This window comes from Plectropomus leopardus, chromosome 9, assembly GCF_026936395.1.
Source record: "Plectropomus leopardus strain MGB_pleo_1.0 chromosome 9, ASM2693639v1, whole genome shotgun sequence".
Lineage (NCBI taxonomy): Eukaryota > Metazoa > Chordata > Actinopteri > Perciformes > Serranidae > Plectropomus > Plectropomus leopardus.
In genome coordinates, this window is record NC_142184.1 from 12,688,032 (window position 1) to 12,701,395 (window position 13,364).

At 40.6% G+C, this 13,364-nt stretch overlaps 1 protein-coding gene across 1 annotated transcript in view; it reads left to right on the forward strand.

The window, feature by feature from the left end:
* The window catches only part of LOC121946868 (cadherin-4-like), a 301,746-nt gene that overhangs the window by 199,137 nt on the left and 89,245 nt on the right, over window positions 1-13,364 (forward strand). The window contains exon 4 of the mRNA XM_042491671.2: window positions 12,703-12,929. Within this exon, the coding sequence (XP_042347605.1) occupies window positions 12,703-12,929 (227 nt within the window). The remainder of the gene's footprint in view (window positions 1-12,702; window positions 12,930-13,364) is intronic.

Here is a 13,364-nt window from a genome sequence, read left to right on the forward strand (position 1 = left end):
AAGCGATATTACCTCTTACTACCGAAAAACCATGCTCCTTATCCTCCATACAGATTGTGTAATTACATGTATGTTTTTCCACGGTTTAAAGGCTAGAGGGAATTCTCCGCTTTATGCCCTGACCCCTACAATTGGAAAAACAGAACCTTTTCTTAAAGTTTTGATAGAGAGATGTTGATTAGATTCCAGAAATACAGCCTTTATTTCCTCCAGCGGTTGAGGAAAGCAATTTTGTGCTGTGTTGCTTCCTTGGGGAAGCTTGAGAAAACAATATGAAAATGATTTCTTTTTCTTTACAACAAGCATATTTGATGCTCGCAGGCAAACACTGAAATAAAGGCAAAGTTGAAGCCTTTGTTTTTTATGGCCTGTACTAAGCTGCATTTTTTTATACCCATGTATCTGCATTTTTCCTCATGTGTCATGTGACAGAGAATATTAAGTGATGCAGTGCTTAGTGTAGTAGATATGGGAAGTGGTGACTGGAAGCTGTTCCAGAGGAAGCTGATAGAGGAAAAGACCAGTAGTGGAAGTGTTCAAATCCTTTACTTGAGTAAAAGTACTACTATTACCCTGTGAAAATACTCTGTAAAAGTTAGTAAGTATGGTCAAGAAAATATACTTAACGTATTGAAAGTAAAAGTACCCAAAACACTCCATTTTTTAAAAAAAGGAACAAGAAAAAAAAAAAACCCCAAAACTCAAGATTATTAAAAATAAATCAGAAAAAATCACCCCAAAACTCAAATGTAAAAAATAAGGGGGAAAAAACATTTGAAAAATAACCCTTACAATCATAAAAAGAAAAAAAGAAAATAAACACCCACCCCAAATTCAAAATAATAAAAAAGAAGAAAAAAATGTCCAAAAAAATCTCAAAATTATATTTTTAAAAAACTTGAAAAAGCCTAAATGTCTATTAAAATAGTTAACAATTAATTCCTTGTGAATCACCTGATCAATTAATTAACTTATTCTTGCAGCTGTACTTGTATTTACTGTTAGGTAATTTCATTTCTAACAAAACATCACTTAAACTCTTATGTTCTTTAGGCAAAAAGCAGCCACTATACTTAATTTCTAAAGTAACTAAAGCTGTCAGATAAATGTAGTGAAATAAAAACTGCATTATTTTCCTCTGAGATGTAGTGTAGTAACAGAATAAAATAACACAAAAAGAAAATGCTCAAGTTAAGAACAAGTATTTCAAATTTATGCTTAAGAAGTACACACACACACACACATAGACACACACAGATGCGCTGACCTTGAGATCGCTGTCGCAGACAAGTAGCACCTGAATCTTGGTGAATCTTGAGGGTGGACTGAGCAGACAAAGGGGGTGGAATAAGGTTAGCAAAATTAGAATGCATGAAAGCAAACCCAAATCCTGCAGAGCCTGACTTGATGCAAATTGCTGACGGCAGCACTCCCTCTCAGAGTAAACTGCACACTCACAAAGACAGTCTCACTCCAGCCTGTATCAACACCACCTCCAACATCATCTCTCGTTCTCCACAGCCATGAGCAGTCCTGCAGACGCCAGGCCATGCTACGCAAACACACATATGCTGACCTCAGTCTGCTGCACAGGGCAGTTCAGACTGTATCAGATCTCTTGCTGCGGGGCTTTTGGCATTGCAAAAATAGTTGTACATATAGTAGTGATACAAAATCTGGGCCACTGCTCAGATATACTGTGTTTCCTATCCGTCATTGAATTTGTCGGCTATCGATCCAGAAAACTCAGTGCACCGCAACCACCAGAGCATTTTAGAGTTTGTTTTTTTCCCCTACAACCACAGAAAGGCAGAGTAACAGGCCAAATGACTGCTGTGAGGGAATGAGAGGAGCATGGAGATATGAGCTGTGGTTTGCTGTAAATACCTTTTGACTGTGTTAACTGTGTGTGTACATGTGCGCGTGAGAGCAACTAAACTTACGGTCCAGACCACTACTGTAAAGAAAGTTGGGGGAAGTTTGTGCTTACTTTCATATTGCTGTTATTTCCTCTTCTTTTTTCGACAAAGGGGCTTTTCTCTTCCTGGGAGAGGCTTTATTCTGTCTGATCCCTCTCTCTCTTTCACTGCCTCCTCTCCTAATCACCACTAAAGCCAGCCCTAATTGCCAAAAGACATGTTTTTCTCCTTTTTTTCCTCTTTCTTGCTGTCTTGCTCTCTTTCTGTCTGTCTTCTGTTTTTTTTCTATCTCAGCACAAACACAATTCAGATGAGAAGTGGTGAGAAATGAATTTTATTTAAAACAAGAATGAAGCAATTATGAGTAGGTTTGGTTTGATTAAGATGGAGGTGTTTACATTATGACAGCTACAAGAAATACTGTACCTATTGATGGCTATGCTCATGTAAACCACTGTCTAATGATGGCAGTTTTTTGTGTAAGACACAGATTTTTAATGTTTGTTTAATGCAGTATTTTGTTTAACGTGGTTACAGGCATGGTTGGAATTAGGGCTCAACAGATTTTTTGCCTGGTCGATATTTGGCACGACATTTGGCATTTTGTTGATTATCTGTATTGGCGTTTTATTTTAATGAACACCAATAAAATTAATCAATGAAAAAGGGTGCATATTACGCTCAACCAGCACCAGAGAGGGGAGTCTGCAATACATGCAAAGTGACACCCCTAAAGTCAACCATACCACTTCTTAACCATGATGTAAGGGGTCTGCCTGCCTTACTCCCATCATCACACTGGCTCACATCACCATCAAAGTCTGTGCTCAACTGTGTTGTGCAATCCAATGGAGATACTGAAGGTTAAAATAGATAGCTAGCTTTTTAGCCAGTATTACATGATTTACTGTCTTACCTCCAGAGGTTTACTTTGAAGTTACTTTGAAGACTGAAACACTAGCCAAGCTACTACTTAAAAGTATGCGCCACCCAAAAATTAAACTTTCTCAGCTGTTTTCTTACCTTGAAAATAGAAAAATGGTCAACTTTCATAGTGTCACGTTTTCAGATCAGGCTCAGGGGAGGAGGTGAATAACAGTAAAATAAAATGTCGGGGAAAAGGAGGAAGACAAATAGAAGTTGGTGTATAAACAAAAGTTAGGTAGGGGACCTTCGGTGAAACACAAAAAAAGATGACCCATAGGAGCCATATGTGTCTCATTTCTGAATTAATGAAAAAGATTGGAGCCACTGGAGCTCGGGCTCTTGAGTCTGCAGACTGAGTCCTATCTTATTTAATCATTTTTGTACTAGGACCGGCACAGGCCATGCAATATGGAATGTTAATTTGTTTTTTTCTAGTATTGTAGCATATTTTCAAAGAAAGAAAACAGCTGGCAGTTTGGATTAGGCACATGTCTAGACTCTATATAGAAGGAAGGCATCTGCCCACCTCTTTGGCATGTTGATTGTGTCTTTCGTTGGCATACAGCATTGTGTTGGTCTGCGTTTGAGAGGAAAGAAATAAAGAAATAGTTTACTGTTGTTTTGTGTCTGTGTTCTGATTTGGTGGCAGTTGTTATGTAGAAACTTTAAATGACCCCAGACTACAAAGGTGTTACTGGAGCATGTCCTTTGAGCTGATGTAATAGCCTTTTTTTGGTTTATTATCAGCTACAAACTGCAGACTTTATACTGTAAGGATTCTTAAACGTCAGTTTACTGAAGCATGCACCTGTGCTGTACTGGGTTCCCTGGAGAAAAATTGAAACCCCCAGATTGTTATTTTATAATTCACACTCTAGTTGCAGGCATTTGTAGGCAAAGTGTGTTCATATATGATTTTGCTTTTTCTTTTTTCGTGAGTCATACAGTCAGTAACACACTGTGACTGTTTGGAGTCCTGATATGAGCTCAGGCGACAGTTGAGCTCCCCTTGCTGAGAGAGATGGCTGAGAATTGATGAAGGCCAATCAAGCACTTCTGTGCTTGTTTAGAGGAATACTAATCAGTCATTAGAGAGATGCTGATTAGTCAAAAACAACGTCTTTGTGGTCTGCCTCCGTGAATACGTGTATGAATGCACATGTGTCCTTGTGCATTATCGATTTGTGAGCTTGTACATTCTTGTGCAGGCATGCACTTTGGCGTACTGCACTCTTCTTGAAAACCGCAGTACAAGAGGCTCCTCTACTCATAAACAGACACTTTTAACAATTCCATCGCCTATTATCACACTGTAGACTACATGATTTTGTGAATTTTAGTAATACTTCTATGTTTCGAAGATGAGTAAAAGTACTTGAGTATTGGCATCAAATTTATCTAAAGTTTCAAAGATTAAGGTGCTCATTAAAATCGCTCATTTCAGAATAATATATTATATTATGTGATTATAATCACATAATATAATAACATACTGCAGGGTACTTCAGTGTATGATAATATCATGACTTACTAGTTGATTTATATTTTTCATTAATGATTCGAATTTTCAAAGTGACTAAAACTGTTAAATAAATGTAGTGGAATTAAAAAGTAAAATATTTGCCTCTGAAATGTAGAGGAGCTCTATAAACTACCACAAAACAACATACTTAAGTGAAGTACAAGTATCTCAAAATTGTACTTAAGTAGAGAATTTGAGATAATGTACTTTGTACTTGTAATGTACTTTGACTGTACACTCCAGCACTGCCAGCAGCCTATGAAATGTCCAAAAACAAAACAAACAAACAAAAGAAACAGTTGATTCTCATCCTCATCTCAGCCTAACTGCCTCCCAAAACTGAGCGCTGATTATGATGATTGGCCAGTTTCACTGAGCGGAAAGTTTGGACAACCGACACACAAATCTGAAAGCTGAACTCAAACTAGGTGTGCAGACAAAAATAATTAAGTCTCTTAGTAGCCAACAGTGTGCGTGCCAAGTCTCCAGCAGCTCTGAGATCAGCCAGCCTGTTAGCACCAGCCGACCCCCTTCCAAGACTATTCAGCCGCGGCAGCAGCAGCAGAATCACCTTGATTAGCCGTCCAACAGCGCCTCGACTCTGAGAAGAGCCAGTCTAGATGCTCAGGTAGACTAATTCAGTCAATTAAAAAAAAAAAAAAAGTGTTCTGCAGTATAGCTAGGTTTTCTGTAGAACTGGCTGGCATGTGATAGTGCTAATTACATATAAATTAAAAATGCCTAACACTATTTAAAGTAAATTTAAATGAAAGAAATTAACTTTGCACTGCAACAATGGATATTTTACTTAATCCATATTAAAAACAAATGAGTGGCTGTGGGATTGTATATATAAACAGCACTGTGCTGTCCAGGCACAGCATCTTTTTAATTGGTGTTTAACTGCTGCTGACAGAGAGGTTTAAAATAAACGCAGCTGGTTTGAGGAGGCGTGTGACCTCTACACTCGCAGGAGTGCCCCCAGATTTACAAACAGTGCACATACATACTCCTATTAGTAGCTTTTTGTTTGCCTCCAGCGCTTTCTTGTTTCTGAGCCTTCTTTCATTCATTCAGTTAAAATTTAATGCGGAACAACAGCATTAACAGATAGGATTTCTAGAAAACCAATAGAGGTGTTTTGGGGTAAAAGTTGCCAAGCTCTATCTACAGCCTAATATCTCATGCTGACATTTTGGATTTTCACCCAGAGAAAGCGGAGCAGGGAAGTAAAGTGTACTGGTGTTCAACCAAACAAAACACAGAATAAAGCTGCTTAATTTTACATAAGACACCACAGGCCATCCATATCCAGGACACACACAACATTCACTTTATGGCACACATTCTGCTGCAGTGGAACAGTGTTGCTGTATAAGCAAGGCGGGGAAAGTTTAAAGGACCAGAAATTGGGAAACAGCAAAGTTGTTACATGAATGAAATTCAAAACAAAAAAATATTTAAGTGCCCAGAATGAAAGTATTATTTTTTCTTTTAAAAGCTAACGAGATAGCATATTTTTCTCCATTCACAGCTAACATCCAGCTTATACCCATGAATGATCTTTTTCCCTCCAACTTCTCTATTTACTCTCCACCAAACAAAGCCTCTTTCAGTCTCTCAACACTGAAGTAGAAGCGTGGAAGAGCACACTTTGTAAAGCTGTGATTAACATTCGCCATCACAGTTTTGTCTGTCAGAACTTAAAGACACCTTTTTTTTAATAAGTTGTGGCTTTGTAGTTGTCAAACATGACAGAAGTTAATTTTCTGACTTTTCAATGTGCAAATGGACATAAAAAAACAGAACAGTCAGATAATTGAATCAATACAAGCAGGTTTGAAAAGCTGAACAAATGCAGTAGCTTTGCTTTCATGCATATTTCAATGATAAGCAGCTTTTAGTTTTGTGCAATACTTAATTCAGTTGTTTCTTTTCATAAAAAGGATACTGGAAATTATTGGTTTGATGTATTGTCTCTCCAATTTCTGGACAATCATACAAACGGCTCTGTGTCCAGTGTATGTGTCCTCTTTTCTTTGGTAGTTTTTTTGCAGGTGCTGGGTTCTTTTCAACATGTAGATATCAACACTTGTGTTCTCTGGTTTGCCTTAATACTTTACACTGAGGGCCTTTTCTCAGACTGGTGACTCTTTTTACAGCCACCTAACGGCAGCAGGTATCTGCTCTACCTGCAGTCTCTAACTGGAATGATGTTGCACACTGTTGAACTGCATTACACACAGCAGATCAGCTGCTTACATTTTGTGCAACCAGACTGTTGTAACATCCAAGTACTTATGTGCACATCAGACATGTAATTTTGATGAATTATGCTATGCTCCCGTCAGTCTTTCACTCAGTAAATCCATCCTAAATACCAGATAAGTAGAGTAACGGCTGTGTGTCATCTTCTTTTCAACAAAGCTGGCGTAAATGTTGCCTGCAGCTCCACATTTTTAATTATAATATAGGTAGACGTGTGGCTGTGATGATGCGGAAAAGATTGCTGGGGTTCCAAACTGACGTTTAAAAATGTCCATCCGACTTCCCAGACAATGAGAATAATAAGTTTGCTCTGAGGAAAACTTGTCCTGGTGAGTAAGCGGCTTCATTTTGACCACAAAACTCCTGTAGCATTGGTAAATATGTTACCACAACTAGCTGTGCCAAAACTGCTAATGAGCTGCCAGAGCTTTCAGTGATAACTAATGCTGAAGGACTCAAATTGAGCTGTTTACTCTTTGGGGCGAGCGGTGGATGGGCACAATGTTTCCACTGCAACCTTTTGGGTCGAGATAAGTGATAATCAGTGCTGACTTTCTAGTTCCTAACAGACCAGAGTGGGGTGGAGTGCAGTAAACTAAAGGGTGGCAAAATTAACCGGTAGACCGACATGTGTAAGTGGTCAAAAATATTCTCGCTCGTTAACTGTTGAAATCTCAAGTTCTTTCTGATCCCACCTCGTGTCCAAGCGTACCACAGGTGTGCTAAGGGTGGCTGATGATGGAATTGCCAAAGGTGTGTTAGGTAAGCTCCTCCCACACTTGCTTAGCAGACTGTGATCTGCCCACGCTGCTTGGTTCACGGTAGAAGAGCCCAAGGTGTCTTCTTGTGTGCACAAAATTGGATACAAAAAGTCTTGTCTCGCCGTGATACATTCTGGCACCATTGGTCTGTGTGTGTTTGCACACTGTGATCATTTTTATGATGTGAGCTGGTCACTGCCTACATGCATTTGTAGGTTTCTGGGAAATATGGAGGGATGAGCCAGTCCCCATGATTGGCTTCAATGAAACAGCTCCCTGATGGCAGTATAACAGCGCTTTAAACACCCTTCCATCACAAGTTTGTTCTCCCTTCATAGTCTATCAGTGGTGGACAGTGGACCTGGCACTGTTTGGTCAGTCACTGAGGGCCCAGCCCACTGTAGAGCTCCGCTCCACTCTGATTAGACTGCACGCTCCCCACGGTGCTTCTGATCAGCAGCCATACTCGTCTCTCACCATCCATCTCTTCATGCCGCCCTCTGTTTCCATCTCTCTGAGCTCCATCGCTCTCCCTTTGTCGCTCTTTTGCTCTCTCTTTCTCTCCTCTTTCATTCTACCCATCTATCCATCTGTCCCTATCTCTCGGGAGGCCAGCCCAATTAACCTGTTTAAACAGCCATCTGAGCATCCCATCCATTCCAATGTGGCTGTGTGATAGAGAGCCAGTTCACTGCGCCAGGATCCCCGTGCCAGGCCCCCATCCGCTGCCCTCCCCAGCTTCCACCTCACCTCACCTCCCACTCCTCCCTGCTCCTCCTCGTCATCTTCATCCTCCTCCTTTTACTTCCTCCTCTCTTGTCCTCAATGGGCCTGATTGTAGCACAGATCAGGACTGGTAAGAGCAGTTTCTTTACTGTTGTGTGGGGCAGAGTGACATCTGATGCATTCAATGCATCCCACTTTGAACAGTTTAAACGGCTGCAGCTATAAACTCCGCTACCTCTGGAGATCTCCACTTTAGCAACCGCAATCTGCCTATGAGCTTTCTCGCCTCTTCTCTTTTTCCTTTTTAATGGTCTTTCATTCATTTCACTGTCTCTCTGATTGCCACCTCCACACATCCTCCATCCTTTCATCAATCTTTCCCCCTCTCTGCCCTCCTCTCTCCTCTCACCTTCCTCTCTGTCACTCCTCAGCTTTCTCCCTCCCCACTGACTGTATCCCTTTCTCACTTCCCTTTTAACACTTGTCACCTACTTCCTGTCAGGCTGTCCAGAGAACACTGCAAGAAGGTCACAACTCTTTGCAGCGTTGCTCTCCTCCTTGTCCTTGTCTTTTTGGAGGGAGCAGGGAACTTTAATTAGAAAAGGGGAGGGGGGTGCGAAGATGTGGTTTGGGGTGTGACATCATCCAAGCAACACTGAAGGCACCATTTCATCGCCTTCCAAGCAATGGTGATAAAGAAATCACAGAATATATTCCCTCCCTGTGTGGGACGGCACATAGCAGAGGAACATTTGTAACATTTCTGGGGTGTGACTGCTCACATTGGCTAGACAGTGCAGAAGTGCTGGGCTGGCTGCTTGGCACACTGGGGTGTCTGTGTTATTTGCCAGATCAATGCACAACCTGGGCCCACTGCTTTAGACGACTTGTTAATGTGCAGCACTGTGCCGTTGGGCTTCATTGCTCTGTTGTTGGCCGATTTTATAATCTCTCTTATAGCAGTATCGACCCAACTGAGTGCAAGAGGAGTTATCGGAGGTTTTTGTGTCTGTGTGTGTGTGTGTGTGTGTGTGTGTGTGTGTGTGTGTGTGTGTGTGTGTGTGTGTGTGTGTGTTGATGGAGGGGTAAAATTGGCACTGTCTTTTTCTGTTTCTTTAATTGGTGCAAGAACAAGACCCTCTGGGTACTCTTTGCGCAGCCTGTCACTCCATTTGTGTGTGGGTATTGGTGCAGTTAGTTCAGCTTGTCATTGTTGAGACATGCAGGCAATCATAGAGAATAAATGCCTACACACACACACACACACGCACACGAAAACACACACAGGGACCGATTATACGCCTACTGTATCTACACTATCACTTACCTCATTATTTATTGGCTCATCAATTCGGCTTTTGCCGATTTTCACTGAAAGATTTTTGTTTTTTTTTACCAATAAAAGGACTCTAGCATCCACGATGCACTGCTGCATTGGTGGCTACGTGCCTATCTCAGAGAGAGACGAGACATTAACTGAAGGGCGGTGAAAGAAGGGACAACAGACCACCTGCTGCTTGTGTTTTTTGCTGTTGTCAAGGAATTAGAAATAAAATAAAGCATGCTTTGAGTTTGATTTTGTGACTTTCTTATTGTTTTTATAATCAGGCATTCTTCCAAAAACTGTATTTGCCCAGACACATGTTTGCCAACTGGTGTGTTTGTTATTGCTCCCCCCACCTCCAAATCTAATCTTTGAAAATCTGCAAAAATAACGCTAAAAGAAATGAGATGGAACTAGACAAAAAGGAAAGTGAATGAGACGAACAGAAAACAGCAAGCAGGCTTTTTTGGGGGGGTTGTTTGGGGTAGAAGTGTTCAGCTTCACAAAGAGAGAAACAATTTGATAAACAGCTGAGGCTTTTCTGCGTCTTGGGTTGATGTAATCCATCTCCTATGTCCTGTCTCCTCCTGTCTAGACCAGGACACTTGTGCAGCACCTGCTACACTCAGTGTTAGTGAAGAGCTGTCCCCTCTGACTCAGTTCTGAGTGGCTGTCTGGACATCTGGCCTCAGAGAGAAGGGTACCAACATGATCACAGGCATATTTAGGGCCAGACAGGACAAAAGGGTGGATTTACTCACTGTTTGCTTGCTGTAATGGGAGCCAGTCCTGTCTTAGAGACGTGGGAAGAGAGGAAGAGAAGCTGCAGCTGTGAGTAGCGGCCTTCAGCTCAGGGTTTCCTCAATATGCCGTCTAGACGTTGTAATCCCTGAGAGAAAGAGAGGAAGGGCTGTGGGTTCCACAAGGAAAGAGGGAGATGATGATGGGAGAGCAGTATAAACTACACTTGTGACTCATCTTCTTATAAACTCCGTGAGAGATCAAACACAAGAGTGCACCGACATTGAAGAAAGCTCCACAGTGAGCTGGTGAGCTCTTAATTTGAAAGGAAAATTGTTTATAGTGAAGAACAAACTCTATAGAGATTTTCGTCACAGTTTTGACCTCCTTCTGATTACTCCTCTGCCTGTGTACTGTGTTGTATCATATCTCCTGCTTGTATTGTACATAATGTTCAGTTCTGAAGGAGGTGGATAAGGACATTTTTTATATTTCAAGCTTATTTGCTGCATATTAGCAACAGATTCCAATCAATAGTTTTTATAAAGTGCAAGGAGGCTGTGATCATTTCGGCTTGAGTTTCATTTAGTTCCTGCAAATGCTATTTTGGGTGATTTCATTTTCTGTTTGAGTAAAACTATTATTTCTCTCATTGCAATAAGAGCCCCTTTTTGTGGTATTGTATATGTCGTGAGTGTGTGCGACTTTGATGGAAATGAATTAAAACAGCCTTTGTTGTTCACACAAAAGACAAACTGTTTTTATTATATAAATAAATATGCACATTGTAATTTGATTCAGGGACATTCACATACTTTTTTTGAGGGAGTCTTTTATTAATCTGTGTTATACACTGTGCAAAATGGAAAGCCTCTGAGGTGAATTTGTGATTTTGCACTCTAGAAGTAAAATTAACTTTATTATATACTTTATAGCTGCTTCAGCTTTCAGCTGTATTGTTCAGGGAGCCAAATCTTTTCGAATGCTAAGGGCCAGGGGGCTGGACATTTCCCTGAGATATTATTGTCATTTTGCGTGTACATTTGACTTATATTTTGCTGCATTGCAATTTACACTTCCCATATTCATTTTTACAAACTCTACTTACAACCTCTCATGTCCTCTCCTCTGTGTAAACAGCCTGCAGTTCAGTCAAAGTTTCACTGAATTTTTGTCATGTGACTGTTGCTCTCAGCCGAGTCACTTGACAAATCTGGCAAGTGCAGACGGTTTATGTAGGCAATATGTTTAAATTCGACATGTAGAAAAACATGGTTTTGATAAATATCACTATTTCAAACTTAGATTTGGTTATGACACATAGAGGCCTCCACCTAACAAAAAATATAAATATGGGTCGGCATAGGCTGCTTGCACATTAGCTATGCAACCATTTTTAGGGGCAGAGAAAACAGGTTCAATGAACTTTGGCATTTGGATTGAAGAAACTTTCCAAATCCTCCTGAAGCCATTACATCGATTTTACAGCAAGATGGTGATGTGACATGTTAAATACTGCACAGAGTGTTTGTTGTTTTCATATATGTCTACACTTTATCTCATCTTTGTGTAAACACAAAACATCGAAAGAAGAGGATGGGACAGCCTGTGCGGCAATCATGGTGAAGGCAGATGACCTCGTGGCTGAGAGCTGAGTCGATCTGCCAGAGATAACTTGAGAAAGACTAGAAATAGCAGCGATTTGGCCTTCAGATTAAAAGCTTAAAAGCATAGTATTTGTCACTCAGGAAAAAAGCATTGTACCGTTAAAATGCCACAACACTAGTCGAATCAATATTCTCCGACAGAACAGAACAGTTTCTGTCTTTTTAGGGATATAAATGCACTGTATATGCAAAAGAGGTTGACAATTTGAATATTATGCTTTTGTACGTTACTCCCTGAGTCTATCTTTTAGTTTCCCTTTTGTGCTTGGTATTTCTTAAAGAAGGGGCCAATTTTATTGGAATTATTACCAGGTCTCCTCTGAACTTGTAGCTGTTAATTAACATCCTGCTTGGTCACTCTACAAACTAATTCAAGCTCTATTAAGACCCATGTTTCAGCCCCTCTACAATAATAGCGCACTGTCACGTGGCAGATTTCTTTTCACATGTAGCTGAAGAGAACTATCCTCCAGAGACTCATCCATGTGATGTTTTAGTCTGTAACTAATGGAGACTAATGGTGAGATGAAAAAAATAGGAAAGTAAAAACCAAACTAAAACAAGGAACTGATCTGGAAAAAGTGCTTGAAAATTTCAATAATTCAGAAAAATAATTTGTGAATTAGAAATTTAGTTTTCAGGACATTTACCCAACCTTTGTCTCATGTCTTGTGATATGTTGAGCATTTCATTCCAAGTTGCTCAGTGCCTTTTTCATGTTTTTGAAAAAAATCAAACCAGTTTTGTCAGAGTTCAAAGGTTTAAATACTTGTCAAAGGCGATGTTGATCCAGGTTTCAAATAATTAATTTATAGCACATTAAATATTCTCAATTTTTTGTCCACAGTGAAGTTCGATGACTGCATGGGGAATGAAGCTGTGGTTTTCCAGAGCAGTGACCCAATCTTCAGCGTGCGAACAGATGGGTCCATCTTTGCCCAGGGTGAGGGAGCCAGCCTGGATGAACCGGTCCAGTTTAAACTGACAGCAAGTGGTCCACACACACATGTCTGGGAGACCGTGGTCCAGCTGGCCCTAATTGACCCACCATCACTGCAACAAGATGAAAATGAGGTGAGTTTTACTTTTTTCTGAGCACGAACACAGACACACGAATATCACACTTCAAATTTCAATTATCATCCCAGAGTTTCTGCCTCCGTACTTTTTTTTTCTCCAGTGGTCTGGTGATAGCAACAGCCAGGAATCAGGTCAAAACTCCTTGGGGTTTGAGAGAGAGGGGAAGAGAAAGAGAGGGAGCAAGAGTAGAGCAGAAAGAAGTAGCAGTAGCACATGGTTGGAAGTGATAGAATCACAGTGCCACAGGGGAGAGTATGATTCCCCTCAGCCATAAGCTGTTATTGGAAAACATGCTGTGCCTTGGACACCCCAGGGGTCCTTGACTCTTCCTCCTCTTTTTATAAGCTGTCAGAGGTCAGACCAGGACTCAGCAACCTGGGCTAAATTCCCTATGACGACAGAACCACAACACCAGATCTGGTAATCAAT